At 55.7% G+C, this 21,248-nt stretch overlaps 1 protein-coding gene across 1 annotated transcript in view; it reads left to right on the plus strand.

The window, feature by feature from the left end:
* Nucleotides 1-11,019: 11,019 nt before the first annotated feature.
* The window catches only part of CDH22 (cadherin 22), a 94,940-nt gene continuing 84,711 nt past the window's right edge, over nt 11,020-21,248 (plus strand). Inside the window, exons 1-2 of the mRNA XM_026652774.2 lie at nt 11,020-11,811; nt 20,817-21,111. Coding sequence (XP_026508559.1) covers nt 11,485-11,811; nt 20,817-21,111 — 622 coding nt within the window. The 5' untranslated portion in view covers nt 11,020-11,484. The remainder of the gene's footprint in view (nt 11,812-20,816; nt 21,112-21,248) is intronic.

Below are 21,248 nucleotides of genomic sequence, written 5' to 3' on the forward strand. Positions count from 1 at the left end.
TTATTTCACCTCCCATCAGAGCCTACATTTTTAAAGGCCAATTAAAGCATTGTATCCACGTAGACAAAGCATGAAAATTCCATATTTGGAAAAGAATTACTGCAGAGCGAGACCGTTATGGCTGTAAAATCCTCTCCCCTAAGGGAGACTTTAAGATTTTCTTTGCAATTAAAATTTCTTTGAAACTTGGACCAGAGAAGATTTGGAGGAGAAAATCTCTAAACTTTGAACATACTTTTCCTAACCAGTGATTGTGTGAGGGTTTTAACAAACAGCACTTCCTCCCAACGTGGCTGGAAAGCAGAAGGTGGCACTGAAGGAGAACTGCTGAAAGGGCTGAAGAGCTCCTATCTCGGCAATCGGTGCACCCTTTTTGTTGGAATTTCTCCAGAAAACATCAAAGGTGAGAATAATTAAAACTTCAAATTAAGGCAACTTGGAACGAAGTAGGAAAATAGATTCCTAGTCACGCTGGCCTGAGCGCAAGTTGTTGGAAGGTTCTTTTGGAAAAGCAGCTTTACCTGAACCCTGCTTTCCAGTCCAGCTAAGAAGACAGGCAGAGGCGGAAGTCTCCTGCTGGGAGAGTAATTCCAAGAAACCAGAAAGAGGAAACTCACAGATTTACTTCAAGGACAAGAAAGATTAAACTTCTAATAAGTGTAATGGGCTTTCAGTCCCCGTGTTATTAAAAACAGGAGCTGGGGGACATTACTGAGGGAACTTCCTTTTATCATCACCCTCTGCCTGTGTCGTGTGCTAGGGGTCAGGGCCGGGCATTCGCTAGACCACAAGGAACCTCCTACCTTTTCCTTGTACTGTCTCAGCCTGATCCTGAGAGGTACTGCTCTTGTTGGAAGCCAGTGGCGCCTGGGGCTTTGCTGTGATACGTTAGCGTTATTGCAGGTGGGAGCCGTGTTCAGGAGGATGCCAGTCTGGATACAAAAGGGCTTTCATTGGGTAAGTAAAATTAAAAATCAATTAAACATGCCTTTAAAAAAGGGTGCAGCTCCACATCTCTTGGCCATTTATCTCCAGCATCTGTATACTCTGCTGCACTATCTCTTATCCAGATCAATATCTTCAGCCATTTCTTATTGCTTGATTGCAAGACTACGTTCAGGTTCTACAAAAGATGCCGTGAATCAGAGAGTGGTTGCTGAACAAATGCATCTCATGAGAGAGGGTCCTACCTGGGCTGCAGCGCCGGCCTGGGTGGCTAGCGCTCACCTGGCACAGCAGGGAGAGACCAAGGGTTGGGAGGGGGTGCTGTTGTCATCAGTCACAGCTAGGCCACAATTGCTCTGTATTGTACCATATACTTCCTAGTGATTTGTCCAGCCTAGTTTCCCCAGAAAGGTCTGTGATCTGGGAGTTGGAGCTGAACCCTAAATAGCACATCACTGGTGTGATTTGCTGTGGGCTGAGAACTTGCAACGCTAGAGTCTTTGGGTCAAATGCAGCCCTGGTATGACAAGGTGCAACTCCGTTGATTTCAAAGGAGGGCCCTGGCTCACATAGGGCTGACAGGGGCCTGGTGTTCTCCCTGCCCTCAAAGAAATAATAAGGTGCAGCATGTGTGCATGCTCCATGCTGGGGACACCCATTCTTCCTATGTGAACGGCCCCTTCAGGCTGCAATGCTGCATGTCTGCAAAGAGCAGGCAATGAGTACGCAGCAGGGAGAATGTCGTGTTCACCACACAGGCATTCTGGAGCAGCAGCTCTTCTGGGGGGCAAATAGTGTGGTTAGACAATGTGCTCACTATTGGTCTTTCACCTCTTCAGACTGCAGTCCCAGGGGACGCATAGGGATGAGTTGCATGCCTCATTCCAGTCCCTAGTGGACATTTCTCCTTACCACAAAAGGACCCCACAGTTTTGCACAGGCAGCAGCTGTTGCTGAGAAGTGACCTAGCAGGGGTGCCGCAGATCAGAGTTGAGGCGTATTGTCAGAGCTGTGTTTAGGAAGCTTGCACACAATTTTCTTGCACTCTGTGTGACCCTAGCCTAGTGCTGATAGCAGGGCCGGCTCCAGGCACCAGCCTGGCAAGCAGGTGCTTGGGGCGGCCGCTCCGGAGAGGCACGTCCAGCTATTCGGAGGCAATTCGGCAGACGGTCCCTCACTCCTGCTCGGAGCAAAGGACCTCCCGCCGAATTGCTGCCATAGATCGCGATCGCGGCTTTTTTTTTTTTGGCTGCTTGGGGCGGCCCAAACCCTGGAGCCAGCCCTGGCTGATAGTATCTTACATTCAGCAAATTCTCCTCTCCGCTCCCACCCCACCCTTGCCCCAGAATTGGAGGCAGTAGCATGAGAGGAATAGCGTGTTAGTCACTCCTGCTTGTCTCGCAATAGGCAGGAGATCAATTGAATTCTGGAGCAGTGAAGACTCTGGGTTCCCAGCCAATGGAGGTGCTTGGAGGTGATGTGCCATAATAAAGTTTCCTGAGAACCTTGCCACGGTTACACAGTCTGTATACAACAGACACCGGGAAACAAATTCTAGCTAGTCTGCTCCTTTCCCCAGGAAGGGGAGAGTTAAATGGAATTGAATCTTGTTTAAGAAGCGGAGACAGTTACATGGCACTGTAATTTACTGCACTGTTGACAATATGAAAGAGGAATTTGTTGGTGGAATAATCACAGGCTTTTTGGCCCATCTCAGTGGGATCTGTCTGAGGCCAGGCTCTCAGGGCTGCGCTGACTCGCGGAGATGAGAAGCTAGGCAGGTGGTCTCGCTGAGGTATTAAGTGGGATATCGAGCTCTGATCCTGCACTATTGCACTCGTCAGGAACACAGTTCAGGAGAAGCCGGGTTTCCTCTGTGGTTGGGAGCACTGCTTCGGCAGTTCCCCCGTTGCTTCAGCACTGATGCAGCCAGCAAGGCTGGGTAGGCCCTGGCTCCAGGCTGGGCAGGCCTGGGCATTATGGTTATTTGTTGGTAGTACCCAGAGGCCCCAAGCAGGGAGCTGGGCGCTGCACAGACACTAAGGGAGAGGCAGTCCCTGCCTCAGAGGACGCTCAGTGTGGGCTATGACGAGATTCGGGACAGGAGGGACCATTGTGACTATCTAGTGTGACCTGTGTGGCTCAGGCCACAAACTCACCACCAGATTTCTATGTGGGGGGCGCGGCAGGGGCAGTGCAGCACGGCCCTGGGCTCTCCCTATATCCTGACGCTCCTTCCTTTGGGCCTTCCAGGATCATGACCAACCCGTTTCCCAAATAAGCCCAATGTGCCCCCCGCAGGTCCGGCCTGGACCCCTAGTTTGGCGTTGTTCAATGTTAGCTGCATGGAGAGGAGCAGACTGCAGGTCCCACGAGCCCTGGTGAGAGCTTCACCCCCAGGTGAATGTCAGCCCGTGGGGCCAGCTCCCCTATGCACAGGCACTGCACAGGCACTGCACAGGCACTGCAGACAGCCGCAGAATTCTGCCTTGGGTGGATTGTGCCGTTTTGGCACACATCCTGGCAGCTGCTCGGCTCGCAGGGCACTCTGGGACTAGGACCCCGGGTGTCAGCTGCCCCTGCGTCCGGCTGCAGAAGGAGCCCCCAGCCTGGGAATGATGGGAGATACGGGGCATTAGAACACAGTGGAGGCTGGTGTGAAATCCCTACTGCTGGGGGCAGGCAGCCGGCGCCCCGGGACTGTGGGATGAGCAGCGGGAGCACCTGGCTGGCTGAAGTAGAGAATGAAACCACAGGGCAGAATTAGGCATCTCTTGAAATAAACAGGCATTTACTTTAATATCAGCCTCCCGGGGCCTGGGACCCAGCCAGGGCTAGGCCAGGAGTAGCCTGCCCAGCCTGGATCTTCTCTCACCTATCAGTGGTGCATGGCAGCGGTAGGCCATGGGGAACTGTCTGAGCTGGGGTGATGGTGGGGAATTTGGGAACATTTAAACAGCCCCTGCCCACCCTCTCTGAACTGTGGGGTCCCCTGGCTTTGACTCTCCTTGTGTGGCGAGCTGCAGATCTCAGGTGGGCTCATGCCCCTGCTCAGCCGTGGCCTCTGGTTAAATCCATGTCCCGCTGCGCCTTGTGCACCTGCTGCTCTGTCACTCTCCATTGCACACATCAGAGCGGAGGCAAGTGGGACCATTCCGCCTGCCGTCACCCTGCCCTGACTCCCCAGCCTTAGGTGTCCCATGGAGGTAGCTATTCCCTCCCGCTTCTGAGCAAGGCACTCCACCTCTCCCACTGAGCTAGGGAGGGAGAGGTCTGGAGCAGAGCCCAGCCTGGCAGCTGGGGCACCAACCTGGGCACCAGGCAGTGCTGGTCACCTGGCAATGGACCTTCCCTGAGGCTGCCAGAGGGACGAAGCTCTGAGCTAAGCCCTTGCTGGTGGTTTCCTGGGCAGGCCCGGAGCCTACAGGGTACCTGCGTCACCCCTTTTGGGGACTGGCCTGCCCTGCCCGCCTCTTGGGTCCCCCACAGGCTGGCCCTATCCACTCAGGTCCTCCCCTTGGGGACCCACCGCAGGGCCCATCCCTCTTCCTCTGCCATTCATACCTGCACATTCGAGGGTGGCTCCATCCAGCCCTGGATGACGTAGGCAGCACTAACTGCTTGTTGCCAGCGGGAAGTGCTGCTTCTGGCTGGGTGGGTTTTTCTATTCCCTGCCTCCATCTCTTTGTGTCCCTGACCCCTCTCCTCACTCCAGATGCTCGTTTTGCTCCCAGGCTGCTGTCTCCTCTTGTGCCCCTTCCGTATGCCTTCCATGCTCAGTGTTGAGGCTGGCAGGGAGTGCCGCGGCTACCTGGGATCTGCAGGATGAAAATGCAGGACAGCCAATAGGCAAGGGCTAGGAAGAGACCCTGGAGCCCAGACACCCGCAGTTCCCCTAAGCCGGGGTGGGCAAACTACGACCTGTGGGCTAGATCCAGCCTGCCAGCCGTTTTAATCCAGCCCTTGAGCTCCCGCTGGGGAGTGGGGTCTGGGGCTTGCCCCGCTCTGGTGCTCCAGCCGGGGAGCAGGGTCAGGGGCCGCTCCACGCGGCTCCTGGAAGCAGCAGCATGGCCCCCCTCCGGCTCCTTCGCATAGGGGCAGCCAGGGAGCTACGCTCTGCATGCTGCCCCACCCCAAGCGCCGCCCCCACAGCTCCCATTGGCTGGGAACCGCAGCCAATGGGAGCTACGGGGGTGGTGCCTGCAGACACGGCAGCGTGCAGAGCCGCCTGGCCGTGCCTCCGTGTAGGAGCCAGAGAAGGGACATGCAGTTGCTTTGGGGAGTCACTTGAGGTAAGCACCACCTGGAGCCTGCACCCCTGAGCCTCCCCCAGCATCCCAACCCCCTGCCCGAGCCTGATCCCCCTCCTGCCCTCTGAACCCCTCAATCCCATCCTGGAGCCCCCTCCTGTACCCCAAACCCCTCATTCCCAGTCCCACCCCAGAGCCCCCTCCTGCATCCTGAACTCCTAATTTCTGGCCCCATCCCGGAGCCCGCACCCCAACCAGAGCCCTCATCCCCTCCCACACCCCAACCCCAATTTTGTGAGCATTCATGGCCCTCCATACAATTTCTATTCCCATGTGGCCCTCCGGCCAAAAAGTTTGCCCACTCCTGCTCTAAGCCCTCTCCAGTACAAGCTCGCCTCTTCTGGGTGCCCGACCTGCCAGATGGTGCTGGTGGAGAGAAGTGTGATTCTGAACAGGCCAGGCTGAGTAATCCATTGGCAGCCTAATGGGGCACTAGTAACTGATTTCCAGCTGTCAGGAAGGGTGTGGGTGTGTAGAGACCATTTCTATCCTGCTTTTCAGGGAAGATGGAGCTAGTGAGGCCCCAGGTGATGCTTCTGAGAGCTGGAAGATGGATGTTTGGTGTGAAGAGACCCCCAAATGCAGAACTTACCCCCAAGTGTACGTATGCAGGTAGGGCTGCAAGTCTGTGCATGTAGGTTTTGTGTACGGTGTGTGTGGAATGTCTGAATGCAGTTGAGAGTCTGTGTGGACATTTGCGTGTGTGTAGATGTGTGCACGTATCGGGGTGTGTTTGTATCATGAGAGAGTTTGGAGTGTGTGTATTCCTACAGGAATCTATTTACAGTTTCCTAGCAGCCTGGAGACAAAGCCTTCCCCTTTCAGTTCTCTCTGGGCCCCTGCACAGGTCTCTGGAGGACTGCAGTCATATCTTTCCATATTGCAGCACCTGAGCGCATGTCCGTGTTATGTAGGGCTTCGTCAGGTTGCATGATGTATTAGCGGTTAGGCTGTTCCTTTGTGTGTGCTGGTGTTTGCGCCCCTCCCCTCCCCCCGCTTCCCCTGCATCGTCTGCATTTGTAAAATGAAATAAATATTGACACGGGCGGGATGCTATTCAATTTGTCCTGATCACTGGGCTGCGGTGAGTTCTGACAGGGCAGAGTGTAAAACATAAGCTCAGGATGTAATTTCCACTGTCAACATGATGTACAGTATGGCTCTGCCAAATACATACCGACAAGCCGAGCGAGCCCTCTCGGGGAGGGGTACAAGTCACGCTGATAATTGGGAAGCTGGGACTGAGGAACGTCAGCAAAGGTGGCGTTTCACTTGGATTCTGAACTAGGGGTGCAGGGGGGGTGTGAGCACGAGCTAGAGCCAGCCAGCGTGTGTGAGCCCCCATAGGCCGTCACGTCGGGACGCTGCACTGCGTGCTGGTTCTGGCAGCAGCAGCTCCCATCAGTTATTTATGGCCCATAGCTCATGTGTGGCAGAGAGAAGTGCCCCAAGTCAGTTATGAAAGGTCATCAATATCACTGGGAAATAAATGCTGTCGCCAGCCTCTGCCCCTTGTGTGTTGGGTCTCCCTGGGCCCTGCCCGCAGCAGAGGACTTCATGTCCTAGCACAACAGCTTTGGATGCAGCACCGAGAGGCTACGGGAAGGGGAGAGGAAGGCTGCCCCTGGAGGAGGCTGGGGGAGCCTGCGAGGCAGGGATAAGCTGGAGAGGAGGGTATGGTGGATGTATGCAGATAACAGACCATTGACCCAAGCCCAGCCCTTATATAGCACCGGAGGCAGTGCTAGCTCACTGGGGGCCCTAAGCAGGACTATTCCCCCCACAACACATAATAAAAAGCAAATGGGGGGGGGGGCCTTGAGCTGCTCAGGGCCCTAAGCAATTGGTCTGCTTATGCCTAGTGACAGCTCTGAATAGCACAATCCAAATGCGTGACTGTAAGGGTGAGAACAGTGGAATGGAGTCTGAGCACTTGGTGGCCTCACGCTGTAGGAACATGTTTATCTCCAGCTCCCACAGATCTGCTCCTGCAGACATCCCTCCAGCGCTCTGCATTTCTGTGGCCACAAGACCAAGGGCTGCAAGTGGATCAGACTGGCAGTGTCCTGAGGGGCGGAGCAAATGGAGGAGTCAAGCCCCATTAAATTAGCAGTGAATTGAGGGTGTGTGTTTTTCCTCCTTTCCATGTCTCCCACCATGAGAGACTTTTCCTGCACTCTGTTGCACTCCGCCCCGGCCGTGCACCAGTCTGAACACGCTGTGCTGTGCGTGCTCCGGCTGCAAGGGCCATCCCTTGTTTCTTGGACACAAATATGTCCTGTAGGAATACACAAATGTGCCTGTCAGGTGAAATTGGCTAATGCCCTTTCTCTGCTGCCTCTAGGCATTTCCCAGACCAGGGGCTGTGTGTGTTTTCCCTGTGGAGACTTCTGGTGAACCTGAGCGTGGCTGAGCAGGCAGGGTTCTGGTGATGGACAAAGGGTGAGAATTCTGAGCTCTGGTGATTGCTTCCCGCAGTGTACTTAGTATTGTGACAGGCCTGGAGACGAGACCAGAATGGACCCTTTGTTAAGTTCTGATTCTAGCAGTTGCATTTCCTGAGTGCAGCCCATCTGTGTTATGGCTACAGGTCTCACTGCACCGCAGAAGTGTTGTGTAATAACAACAACTTAGCACTGACAGCTCCAGAGGTGGATGCCCTTTGCTTGTCCCCAGGCAGGCTCAGCACAGGCGGAAATAGAGTGAGTTTCGCCCCACCTTGGGGCTGAGAGCCGAGGAGCAGGACAGGCTCTGGGGCGCAAGGGGTGAGTGTTTGCTAGCAACTGGCCTGAGACCCACCAGCTGATTTCACGCCCACCCAGAGCAGCCATGGGATGGGAGCCATTTCTGGCCAGTGCTAGGGGACCAACTTCCCGAAGCTCCAGTCCACTTCAGCATGGTGGGTTTGAACCTTCTCAGTGGGGCTGGAACATCCTTGGGTTCGTGTTGGGCTGAGGAGAGAATAGAACAGGGATGGGTTGAGATTCCCATGGAAAGACCCCACCCTTGGCCTGAGGGCTCTTCTCTCCCCAGGGCAGAGCTGAGGCCGACCTCTAGCTAGAAAACCTGCTTTAGCTGGATCGCTGCTGGGAGAAATGTGTTGGCAGGAAAGAAGATTCAGGCGCTCAGGCAGGTTTGCAGAGTCTGTAAAACCCTGGACTTAGTGAGATTTGTCAGCCCTGGTCATTGCCCAGCAGGGCCGGATTCAAGTGGTCTGACCCGGAGATGAAAGCTCCGCAATAGCAGAGACTTTCCAGTCAGGCGTGACTGTGTTACACTGGCCATTGTCATGGATGCTTTGTACAGTATGTTTATGTGCATGCGTGTGCTTTATGTGTGGTTTTGTTACAGGGCTTTTTGCTCCCCGGGAGCAACTGGCTTTGGCCGTCGGAGATGGGGCTAGATGCATCCCACTGACCTAGCACAGCAGTGCTTCTGATGCCAAGGGACGGAGGGTGCAATCAGATTGGCTGACAGAGGGTTCAGCCCAAGTGATTGTGGGCTGGTGGCCGACATTGTCAGCCCTGCACCCTCCAGCAGTTCTACCCACTCATCCCTCCCTGCCGCCTAGAAACAGTTTCCTGCTTTAAAATGTCTTTCGTATTGTTTGATCGCAGGGAAACCTGCCTAATTGGCACAAGTGACTCCAAGACCCTCTGTCACACACTAGGAATGAGTGAGCCAGGATGGCTGGGCCATGACCTTCGCTCATGCCCTCTCGGGCCTAGTGCATGGGTGATAATTCTTTGCATTTACTAGTGAGTATTCGGTAGCACGTGCAGTGAGAGGGGAGATATCTCAGTGACAAGAGACCTTGCTACAGCTCTGTCTGCTGAGGAGTGGGCCCAGGCGGTGGGACCTCTGGGCGATGCATTTGGGAAGGAAGCATTAATGAGGCTCAACAATAATTCCTGACTCCTCAAAGTGCACCAGAGACCCTGTGTTCCCCAGAGCATCAGGTGCCCACGGTGCGGTGTGTGTGTGGGTGAGTGCGCACTGGCCCCTGTGCATGTTATACAGGGCATATGTGTATATGCTGTAGCAGACCCGTGTGTGAGCATGCTGGCGTGTGCATGACACTTGTGTGCTGTGTAGGAATCAGGAACTGAGTGATGCTCAGTGTCTCCGCCATGTGAACGCCCTGTGTGCTGTGGTGTGAGGGGGCAGGGAAATACCAAAGCAATGCTGCAGCGAGCTGGCGTGCTGTGTGAATTAAGCCAGTCAGGCCCGTGTGCCTGTCCCAGGAGGGCGGGGAGCCGGGTGCATGCGAAGGACTTGTCAGCTGCTGCCGAACTTGGCTTTGTAGCATCTGGCAGTGGCTGGGCTTTGAGGAGCCCTTCTCCAGGCAGCTGTGTGACTCCTGTGCTCCGGGGAGATCCTGGTCTGATTCGTAAGGGACACGGTCCAGGATGCCCCCTGCCCTGCCCCTCTGTCGTCTCTAGGGGACAGAGAGGTGCCTGTCCATCCGCCCATGGGCACAGCGAGGCTTATCGCAAGCTGTCTGAAATGGTCCCTGTTACACAGAGCATGTTTCCATCCTGGTGGCAGGTCACAAATCTCCTGCCCAGGCTTGTCTGTCTGTGTCTGGGACAAGGCCGGACCTGGCTGGGAAGTTGGTATTGAATATTCTCTGGACTCCTCTCCTCAACCACTGTTGATCTGGAGCTCAATCAAGGTCGCTCTGGCTCCCACAGACCCGAATTTGGGGCTGGCAGCTCCTTCCCAGTCTGAGAATATCAAAGGGTGAGGCTGGTGAGAGGGGCTGGACAGGCTAATGGGTGGAGCCCAGAATTGGGGAGCCAGTCTCCCCTGAGCTCAGGCCAGTGTTGTCCAAAGCACGCACTCATTAGAGTGCTGAGCTGCACACACAGGGTGTCACGCAAAACCTGTGCCCCTCAGCCCTGGACCAACAGCCGCTGCTGGGAGCGTTAGCCTGTGGGGCCCTCCCAACGCCATCTGATCACCCTGAGTAACTGTACTCGCTCTCACTTGGATCCCAGAAGCAGCGTGAGGGGGAGGCGCGCTGCGCAGCTGCCGCCTTACTGGTTTGAGCTGTTGCTGTTCTCCGGATCCCTGCTAAATACAAGAATTTCCATAGAGATGAAAGCGCCACAGCTCTGCTACCCTCCTCCTCCCGATGTCCCTGGCTCTAGCAGCTCCTGCAATGCCAGGCTCCCACACGTGGCACCAGGGGAGGGGGCAGCAGCACCACAAAGAGGGAGAGAAAGCAGGGGAGGAAAAGAGCCAGGCAGTGAGCACAGGAGATGAAGGGAGCATGAGGGGCAGCCAGACGACGGGTGGCACTCAGAGGGGGGAGTGCAGTGCTCAGCCCAGGGGTCGTCACTAACATCTCGGCCTCTTTCAGGTTCCCAGAGACGTTGTCAGTTGCCCTGTGCTCACCCGAGTGAACTGGCAGAGGATGGAGGTGACCGGCAGCAGCTTGGTGAAGGGTTCTCCTCTAGAAACTGGAGTGCAACAGCCGCGAAGATGGAGAATACAAATGCCCTCAGCCTGAGCAGCCCTGCACCAGGGCCTGCCACAGCTGGATCTGTAGCCTGATAGCACAGGGCCTGTTTCCGGAGTGGGTGAGCGCCCGTCTCAGCCACAACCGGCTGCTCCTGTTAAGATTTCTCATGAAACTTAATGCAAAGGTGCTTGCTCTGCCGTCCTGCAAACTACAGGTGCAGCCTTCTCTGCCCCCACAAGGAGAGCCCTGCCACAGGCAGCAGAACCCCCCTCTCTGCTTGCTGAAGTGTCCCCAGGGTGGGATGTGGGGAGAGCAGGGGGGGGATAAATGGTCTTTTGACCCCTGGCTCCCAAGGAACTGCAGCCACCAGTCTTTCTGCTCCGGCATTGCTGCAGCCACCAGCCCAGCCACGGAGCAGCGCAGCCCTGGGTCGCTGGCGAATGGGGCACGCGAGCGCTGATGGGAAAGTACTAATCGTCTGGCCACACGGAGTCTCTGAGGGGGCCCAGGCTGTAGCCTCTTCCAGGCAGAAAGCTTGACTGTTCTCGCCTTGCTCAGCCTGATGCCAGGAGCCGAGGACGCTGGTCGCTTGTTGCTGTCAGCAGCATGCCTGGGGCCTGGGCAGACGTAACTCCTGGCCAACAGGCACCCTGAGGAGCCTGACTGTCTAGAGCGAGGTCTCGGCGGGGATGGGGAAGCTGCCCCATCCGGGCTGGTGAGCCCCACAGTGGTGGTGTCAGGCCCCTTCCTGCTCCCCAAAGGATGTCAGCGTCCTCTCTGAAAGCCACTCTCCATGCAGCCTCCCGGTGCACAGTGGTGATGGCGCTGCCAGGCTTCTCATGGACCGTACTTCTGCTACTCTGCACCCTGGAGCAGCTGGGGGCCCTGGCCATGCACACGGAGGCCGGGGGGCCGGGCCTGGAGCAGCCGGGGGCCCTGGCTATGTACACGGAGGCCAGGGGGCCGGGCCTGGAGCAGTCAGGGGACAGCATGCTGCTGGCAGGTGGACGTGTGAAGCGCGGCTGGGTGTGGAACCAGTTCTTTGTGGTTGAGGAGTACACTGGCACGGAGCCGCTGTACGTGGGAAAGGTAAAGTGACCTTGGTATGTCTCTGCAGGGCCCAGGCGTGTCGCCGGGAGGGGAGGGGGCTGGAGCTAGGCCAGGAGCGTGGCCAGGCACAGCGGGTGCCCCTGCTGCACAGGAGGAAAGGCCCTTGCTGGGGGAGGGGCTGCACTGAAGGCAAGGAGCATCGCTGGACGGGGTGGGCAGGCTGCTCAGGTGGATTAGGAGCCCTCAGGGCCGGGCAGTTTTTTAGGCTACGTCTACACTACGGGGGAGGATCGATTTCAGATACGCAAATTCAGCTAAGCGAATAGCGTAGCTGAATTCGACGTATCTGATCGGACTTACCCCGCTGTGAGGACGGCGGCAAATCGACCGCCGCGGCTCCCCCGCCGACGGCGCTTACTCCGACCTGGGCTGGTGGAGTATGCGCGTCGATTCGGGGATCGATTATCGCGTCCCGACGAGACGCGATAAATCGATCCCCGAGAGATCGATTTCTACCCGCCGATCCGGGCGGGTAGTGAAGACAAGCCCTTAGACACAGTCAATGTTTGATGGGGCTTCAGTAGGGCCAGTGGGTTCAGAGAAAATCCAGAGCAAGGAATACCCCCTAGATGGACAGCTGCCACCTCGAGTGCTATGTGGGCACATGGGAGGGGAGGAGGCAAACTGGCAGCACCCAGGGGGCACTAGGGGGAGGGGCAGGCTGGCAGTGTCCCAGGGGGGCGATGGGAAGGGGGGCTGATGGTGTCCGGGGGGGGGGAGGGGAGGGGGGGGCTGGCAGCGCCCCCAGTGGGGTGATGGGAAGTGGGGGGGCTAGCGGTGCCCCCGGTGGGGTGTTGGGAAGGGGGGCTGGCGGTGCCCCCAGTGGGTGGGGACGAGGGGAAGGGGAAGTGGTGGGCAATGCCCTGGGGAGCGCCCCGACACACAGAGTGCAGTGCACTCTCCAGTGGTGGTGCTGAGCTCTGATGGAGACATGTCCCAAATACCCTCACTGGGAAGCTGGATGAGCAGGGCCCGGGAGCTGGGGGTGGGGGATGGGCTCTGTGGAAACAGATTGCACAGCAGGGCCAGGCTGGGCCCTGGGACTCACACCTGGACAGAGCTGCTCCTGCTGGGTGTGTGTATGGGGGGCAGCCAGACAGCAAGTTACCATTCCATCCAGACCCCTCCTCCCTGGGAACGCCAAGGTGGGAGGGTCAACGGCAGTGCCCTGAAGGGAGCATCATCATCACTCCAGCCAGGGGCTCCCTCTTCACTTCCCAGCGACAGGCACAGGGGCCTTGCATCCCCCTGCACTGCATTCCTCTCTAGGGGGTAGCTCCATGGCACTGCATCCTCCCCTCCTCCCTGCACCCCCCCATAGCTCAGTGGCACTGTATCCTCCCCTCCCCCACCCCCAGGTCCATGGCACTGCATCGTCCCCTCATCCTGCCCCCACCCCTGTAGCTCCATGGCACTGCATTCCCCAAGTCGTCCTCTTGTAGGGGTGGTTGCATTGGGTTTCAGACTCTCACCACTGGCTTGCTCCCAGTCCTGGGAAGACTAAGCTCAAACGTACCAGCCGGATCTCCCCTGAGGACTGTGCTGGCTGTTTTCTGGTTCCTGGTCTGTGCAGATTGGGGCTGGCTCAGAAAACAGCCCCTTCAGGCCTCCATGTGCAAATCCCTCTCCCGCCCCGTTCCTCTGCCCAATTAGTTACCCCAGAGTAAAGGTGTTGCTGTGTTTACATAATATGACTCCAATTTGCATAAAAGATTTGCATGGAATGCACTTAATATGCCTCTATTTGCATATGAATGTGCCAGGATGGATGGGGGGGGGTTTTCTTAGGGCAAAGGCTAATATTACAGGTGCAAAGTCACTTTGCTATGGGCCAAGGGGTCTGGCTCCTATGTCCCAGGTGCAGAGCCAGCAGTCCTGGGTGGTGCATGGGGGATGGGCTGGTGCCTGGGCAGGAGTCCCGGGTGATGGGAGTTCCTGGGGCACCCAGGAATGCAGTTTGCTTTCCTCGTATTGATATTCTGCTCGTGCCCAGTCAAGATCAGGCTGCGTTGCACTGGGCTCTGTACAGCACCCAGGGAGACTCAGCCAGTTCCAAACCCTGCCGTTGGGTTTGAGACTGATGATGGGGGTGGAGAGACAGGACAACGTGGGGGGATAAGCTGGTGTCGGTGCGTAGGCTCCACGGAGCCAGTCCTATGTCCACGTGAGAGCTGAGTGCAGGGCCTTGCACAGTGGCTGTTGCCCAGGGGAGTGACAGTCTACTAACCTCAGAGGCGACTCAGTTCATGCCATTTATATCTTCTCTTTCCCTTAGCATTTCTCTCTCTGCTAGCTGATGAATGCTGCTGTTAGACCTGGCACCATGGAGATGCTCCGAACCTCTGGTGAGGGGTGTGGTGTGAAAGCCCAGAGAGACAGTAACTGTGGTAGCTAACTGCATGTTGCCCCTGCCAGCAGCCGGGGCTAGCATGTGCTTGTCCTCCAGCACCCAGGTTGGCACTCAGTGTTTGTGCAGTGTGGATGGCCCCCTGGCCCTGCCCATGTGACCTGTTTGGCTGGTGCTTTCCTCAGTGCTCTGTGGTTAGGCCATCCCAGGCCTTCTCCTCCATCCCCTGTTCCAGCACAGTGAGCGAGCATCTCCATTGCGCAGCATGCCCTGATGCAGGCGCAGTGAGGCAGCATGGAGACTGTGTTGGGGGGGATCCCCCGTGTCAGCTGGGGCAGAGAAGCGTGCTGTGAGCCGGTTCTGATGGCTTGGCTGTGCTTGGGGCATGTATGCTTCAGAGCTGAGAGTCTGGGGGGATGCCACGTGGACAGGATCACTAGTGAGGTTCCACTTGAGTTTGAAACAGTCCTCTGTGCCCGTTTCTGCAGACGCTCAGGAAGTCTTGCTCCTCCATGAAGAAGCTGGTTGCAGTTACAGTTAATTGACAGCTCCCCTGGGGAGCGACTTGAAGCATCAGACCTTGTCGAATTCCAGAGGTAGCCTAGCAACAGCCTCGTTTCCAAAATGAACTCAGGAACCTAAAACTGGCCCATTTTACATCCCCTTTCCACATCACCTGCCAGCCTGGAGTGAACAGAGAACAATTCCTTGTAAATATCACTCTCAAAGGCCTGCTGTCCCCTACAGCTGCTGTCCAGGCTGGGGCTGGAGTAGCCAGGAGCTGCTCCTGCAGCCCGCACTCCTGCCCTGCTCCCCACAGCGCCCCTGCCAGGAGAGGCTGGGGAGAATTAAACCAGTTACGATCTCTTCCTGCTCCTGGTGTTTTAACTGCTCCATAGCGCGCGCGGGGGTCCTTTATGGAGTAGCTGTGAGCCTCCTGTGGCCAGTGTTCCTGCATTTCTCCCTGGGGAAGGTGTGGTGGGGACAGGCAGGTATGGGAGCTGCCGGAGCTCCCCTGATGTGAGGCACCTACACAGTTCCCAGCAGTGCCACCTGCTGGGAAAGGCTTGGCTAGCCTCCCACACCCCTACACGTGCTCCTCTGAGGGCCAATAACATTTCCGTACAATCTGGATTCTCTTGCTAATCCTTTTCCTGAACTGTAATTTCCCCCGAGGCTTCTGTCAGTTTGATGTGGATTTCTTTGGGTTTTTTAAATAGAATTATGGGGTCAGCACTAGTTACAAACTTCTGCATGTGGACAGATCTATTTTAGATAGAAGAGGGGATTAAAGGGAAAAAAGCAGATTTAATTAAGTTGCTAATATTTAAAGAAAATTGATGAACTAAGGCTTTATGAGCTGGAGCAAACACAGAGCATGCCTTCATTATGGCCAGTTTTTATTTGCTTTTTTTTATTTTTCAATCCTGAAGTAGTTTTTATTTGTGTATCTGTGCTTTCTTTTTAATCATTTTTAATAAGGAAAATGCACCTCTGTTCACATTTAATTTTGATTTAATTAGTAGGCAGTAATTAATGGCCTTGTAAAATCCCAGTGTTAGCCCTTTAGAGCAGGGAAATAATTTCTCTTTTTAACAATCTGAACAGATGAAAGATTTTCATCTTTTCCAAGAGGCATTGCCCAGAAATACCTCATCACCAGGAATAAGGGGCGACTCCGTGGCCAGATGTGGGGCTTCCTTCCCCCATCCTGGGAGAAGAGCACGCCCAGGAGGGAAGGGGCCATTGCACCCTGCTCCAGAGCTGCTGCTTTGTTTTAGATCATGGGCTGGCGAGAGAGAGCCTCCCAGCAGTGCTCTGGAGATGCTGGGATTATGTTTGCCCTGGATTCACCTGCTCCTGGTGTGCCTAGAAGTTGGGACGAAGCGCAGAGAGGCCTGTTGCCCCAGGAAGGGGCAGGTTTCAGGGGTTACTGATGCAGATGCATATTCTGATCTCACCCCAGTGTAAGACTGGAGTAACTCCATTGACTTCCGATTTACCCTGACACAGCTGAGATGGGAGCCAGGCCATTGGGGTCTCTGGAGGACTGGCCATAGGAGGGAAATGGTGGTTGTCCCCGTGGCTATCTGCGCTGTGGAATGGCTGCTGTCTCTGCTCCTTTGGCTCTTGGCACTGTCAAGCTCAGCGCCCTCGGGCTGTCTGCACTGTCACAGCCACTCTTGAGCCATCTACAAAGCAAACCCAGTGCAAGGTTTGTTCTCCAGATCGGCTTGGGAGAGGGTGGCTTTGCTCATTGGTCATGCATTCCTGGAGAGGCCTTGGGGACGTTTGGGGCGGGTGTGCACTGGCCACAGCACAGGGTGAGGAGTTTGTCCCTGTGGCACCACTCGCCAGAGCCACCCTGCAGCTTGTCACCATATTTGGTTTCTGTGCTGGTGGGTCTGCGGTGGCAAGGGAGGCAGGCCAGGAACGAGCAACAGTGTGTATCGCTTCAGAACCGGAGGTATTGGCAGAGCTGGGGTGGGGGTGGAGGCAAAGACAGGGACTGTGGTGCCTTGGCAGAACTCTGGGTGGATGGGTGAGGGACCAGACTGCACAGCTGGGGGTGCTGCAGTTCAATATGGAGGGGGTTTGCAGGATGTGAGGGGCTCTGGGAATGCCATGGGAGCCGGTGGTAGGGCTAGGTGCACTGGTAGAGCTATGCAGAAGATGCTTACCCAAACCTGCCTCCACACTGGTGCCATTCACCCCTCACACCTGTGAACAGGACGGATCACCAAAATCCATCCCAACATTTAAATGGACTGTAAGACGCCAAATGCAGCACGGTTATGTCTACACTGCGATTAAACACCTGTGCCTGGCCCATCAGCTAACACGAGCTTGCGGGGTTTGGGCCACCGGGCTGTCCCAGAGCCCCGGCTCCAGCCTAGGACCAAACGTCTACACTGCAATTAGCCCCGGGCCTGAGTCAGCTGACCTGGGCCAGCCGCAGGTGTTTAATTTCAGTGTAGACATACCCCATGGGGCAAATGATCCGGGGGCAGCTTCTGCAGGTGTCCAGCTCAGAGCCCAGGTTAGTGCTATGCGCCAAGTTCACTGACTGGCATCTCAGAGAGACAGCCCGAGAAATCAGACAGCTGCATTTTTGTGCTTTAAAAACCTGCATATCCGTATTTTGGCCCAGGTTTCAGAACTGCTCTGACGTTCGACTGGTCATGTGCGTGCCCAAACCCTGTGCTGGTGCATACAATCTTGGTGATTGTACACCAGGTTAGGGGTGTAAATGCAGACTCACTTTCACCCCAAAGCACCCCCTGCTCCTTCTCCAGCCCTCCTTGCTCTCTCCCCTCAGACACCTGCAGACAGTTATCCTGCTCCCCCGTTAGTTGTTGTTTAGCCAAGTGATGCAGATTTAGCTCATTAATCTTCCCTTGTAAATCTGTCTTTCCAGCCCCCGGAGTGCGGGCTCTGTTTTTCTTCCTGGCTTTCCAGGTTTCAGGGCTGCTGGCATCTGCTCTGAGCACAGAGTCAGTGTTAAGCAGATGTGGAGCAGGGATATGCTGCTAGTTTGGACTGTTTGCTGGGCATAAGGGCTGGACGGGCAGGTTTATCTCCTGGCTGATAATTAGAATCATAGAATATCAGGGTTGGAAGGGACCTCAGGAGGTCATCTAGTCCAACCCCCTGCTCAAAGCAGGATCAACACCAACTAAATCATCCCAGCCAGGGCTTTGTCAAGCCAGGCCTTAAAAACCTCTAAGGATGGAGATTCCACCATCACGAATCTTGTTGCTATTGTTATGAGCAGAGAAATGCACATTTGTGTATGTGGCCCCTGCACTTTATGGAACAGATACAGCCCCTGCCGTGGTATTTCAGTCTCTGGCAAGGGTTGACATGGGGCAGCAGGATGTGACGCAGAGCAGGCAGGGTCGTTCCTGTGCAAGCCAGCTGGGTGACTACCTTATGGCTGCAATACCCGCAGGGTGGGGAGATTGCCCAGGCAACCGGAAGTGTATGTCCCAGGGTGGCTGGCCTCTTTAAATGAAGCAGGTCCGGTGCCCTGTGTCAGAGCAGGTGCTCCTGTTTGGCCAGTTGAGAGGGTGTGGAGCGCCTGGGGCTAGAAAGGATCAGGGAGAGTCCAAGGGAGGAGGGACACGACGCTGACGTGCCGGGGAGAAAGCTGAAGAGCAGCAGAGGGGTTTGCTGGCTGACCTCCCCACGCTGGAGTGCTAGGGCTGGAGGGGGCAGGACAGGAGAGGACCAACAGATGTCAGTAGGCAACTCCCTCCCAGCCGTGGGAGTTGCCTACTGACACCCAAGCTGGCGGGCCCGGGACTGGAGAGGGCTGTAGATGGGCTAACCCTCGGGGGTCTCCATGAAGGAGAGCTGGAGCCAGAGGGCCGAAGAGGGCTGAGGGCCAAGAGAACAGTGGCAGGGCTCACCTCTGGCTGGTCTGAGGTGAGAGGATGGCAGAACTGGGGGAGTGAGGGAAGGTGAGTATGCCCTCCCAGTGGAGAGGCTGTGGGGGCTCCTGTGAGGAAGAGCGGGGTTGCGCTTCAGCTGGAGGGGCTCTGGTGTGGCTCTCGTGGCAGGACAGGCGAGGACCAACGAAGACCCCGGGTGGGGTGGAAGGTGCTGGAGTGTGGTATGTGCTACATCGATGGACTGGCTGTCATGGGATTGTAAGGACCATGTGCACTGGAGTGATCAGTGGGCTGTCTGGGGAGTTCTGTTAGGGACTGTTTGCACAAGACTTTTGTAATGAACCAGCCCCAAGGATGGGTCGGTGTTACTGAGTCAAGCAAACCCGACCTGGAGCCATCAGGGGCCTGAGAGGGGATGTGGGGCCAGAACCCTCCTGCTAGGGCACCCAGCCGCAAAGGGGTGTCTGGCTGTGTGTCTCAAGTGGGGCCAGGTGAGTGGGTGTTTCCTAGGGATAGCTGAGAAAACAGGTGTATTTGTTGGCTTGGCAGGGGTGTATTTTCTAGGTATTGCCAGTCACACAGGGGTAATTCCTAGGTGATACCAGGCAGGTGGCTGTATTTCCTGTGTGATGTGGTTTGGGCAGGTGTATTTCCCAGGCAATGCTGGGCAGGTGGGTGTATTTTCTGGGTGATGCTGGGCAGGTGAGTTTATTTCCTGGCAAGGCAGGGTGGGAGTGTGTATTTGATATATATCAGAGGGGTAGCCGTGTTAGTCTGGATCTGTAAAAAGTAACAGAGTGTCCTGTGGCACCTCTGCTAGTCTTAAAGGTGCCACAGGACTCTCTGTTGCTATTTGACATAGACGATAATATATGAATAGCATGTAAAGTACATTGAATTGTCCAATGTGTGGGCATCTTACTCACAAAATAAATAAATATATAAATTGTATCTAACAAGATAAATATAATGAAGGCATCATAAAAAGAGGCAGGTCCTGGTATAAATTCTTGCTGGTGGAGCTGTATGTCTTTAAGGTGGATTATAGAACTGCAGTTTGGAAGATTGAATGGCCCATAAACATTTTCATATTTCATTAGCCGATTAATGGACAGCTCTTTTTTTGGCAACTTTGCTGATTCTCAGCAGAAATTGTGAGGAGTAAATGAATGCATCTGATGAAACCTTTCTGGGGGCCTGTCCATTATGGATTGCCCCAATTAATGCCCGCGCTGCTCTCCTCAGAGATGCATTCTGCCTGTCCAGTTACTGTTAATAGATTTCTCATAAGTGGCTGGATTGTAAAAACCTCATAACTCAGTTTAATGCCACCAATAAAATTATCTCCGGACGCCTGGCCTGGATTCCAGGCGGCTGCAGGGCAAAGGGAGCTGCTGTTTACCCTTTCGCTCCCTCATTCCAAATAGCATCTTAATTAGAAAACGAAGAGGAAATTGTTGGCTACACAAGCTGCTTTCCTGGGGGGCTGTTTCTGGTGCTGAATTCAGCGCTCATATCCCTGCCAGGATGCTGGGTGGGCATGAAGCTGTCACCGTGTGGAAGGGCTGGCAGCCGCTGGTATCGAGAGCCAGAGCATGCACACCAGAGTAGTGGGGCAGCTGGCTTGGGTTTGGAAGGGCAGTGAGCTGGTGTTTACACACATCACAGAGCAGATTTCACAGTGCTGCATGCAGTTACTCGATGCTGCCCATGTGGATGTCTGAGCCTCACACGCTTTGGGGTGGCTTTGTTCCAGTTGTGTCTCCTGTACTGTCAATCACTCTGTCTTTGGGGGCTGCTCTAGCCCGTGTGACGGGGGGTCTGAGCTACACAGAATTATTCTCTCAGTTCTGTGTTAGAAGGGAGCGGGGCAGAGATCTGGTGACAGGCCCAAGGTCACACAGCAAAGCAGTGGCAGAGCCAGGAATTGAACCCAGGTCTTCCGGGTCCCAGCCCAGGACAAGCGCATCGCTTGCTGTTCCCTTCCAAGAGGGACAGGCTGATCTGAACTAACTCTTGGCAGTGAAAACCATGCAGCCACCGGGCCCTTGCTCTGCCTGCCCTCCCCACCCCAGACCCCTGCTCTAGCCCCTCCCACTCCATGGGCCCAGCTACTGCTCCTCTCTTGCCGGGGGGCTCCTCACTGACTTGGCTCTCACAGCAAAAGTGGCGGCTGTGGCTCCAGCCAGTTCAGTTGCGCGCTCTCTCAGCACCAACCCTCGCCCTCTGTCCTTCCTCTGCAGATCCACTCGGACTCGGATGAGGGGGACGGGTCCATCAAGTACACCATCTCCGGGGAGGGCGCAGGAACCATCTTCCTCATTGATGAGGTCACAGGCGACATCCATGCCACTGAGCGCCTGGACCGGGAGCAGAAGACGTTCTACACGCTGCGGGCACAGGCCCGGGACCGCCAGACCAACCAGCTGCTGGAGCCGGAGTCTGAGTTCATCATCAAGGTGCAGGACATCAATGACAGCGAGCCCCGTTTCCTGGAGGGGCCCTACATCGGCAGCGTGGCCGAGCTGTCCCCCATAGGTAGGTGCCCTGCACCCGCGCTGAGCACAAGGTGATGGGGGCAAGGAGCTGGCAGCCCCCTGCTCCCATCCATTACCCTGAGCTGTCAAACTAGAGTCTTGTCCAGCACAGAATCACTTGTCATCAATCCAGGGATT

The sequence above is a fragment of the Terrapene carolina genome, unplaced genomic scaffold (genome assembly GCF_002925995.2).
Source record: "Terrapene carolina triunguis isolate 2854851 unplaced genomic scaffold, T_m_triunguis-2.0 Scaffold130, whole genome shotgun sequence".
Classification (NCBI taxonomy): Eukaryota; Metazoa; Chordata; order Testudines; family Emydidae; genus Terrapene; species Terrapene triunguis.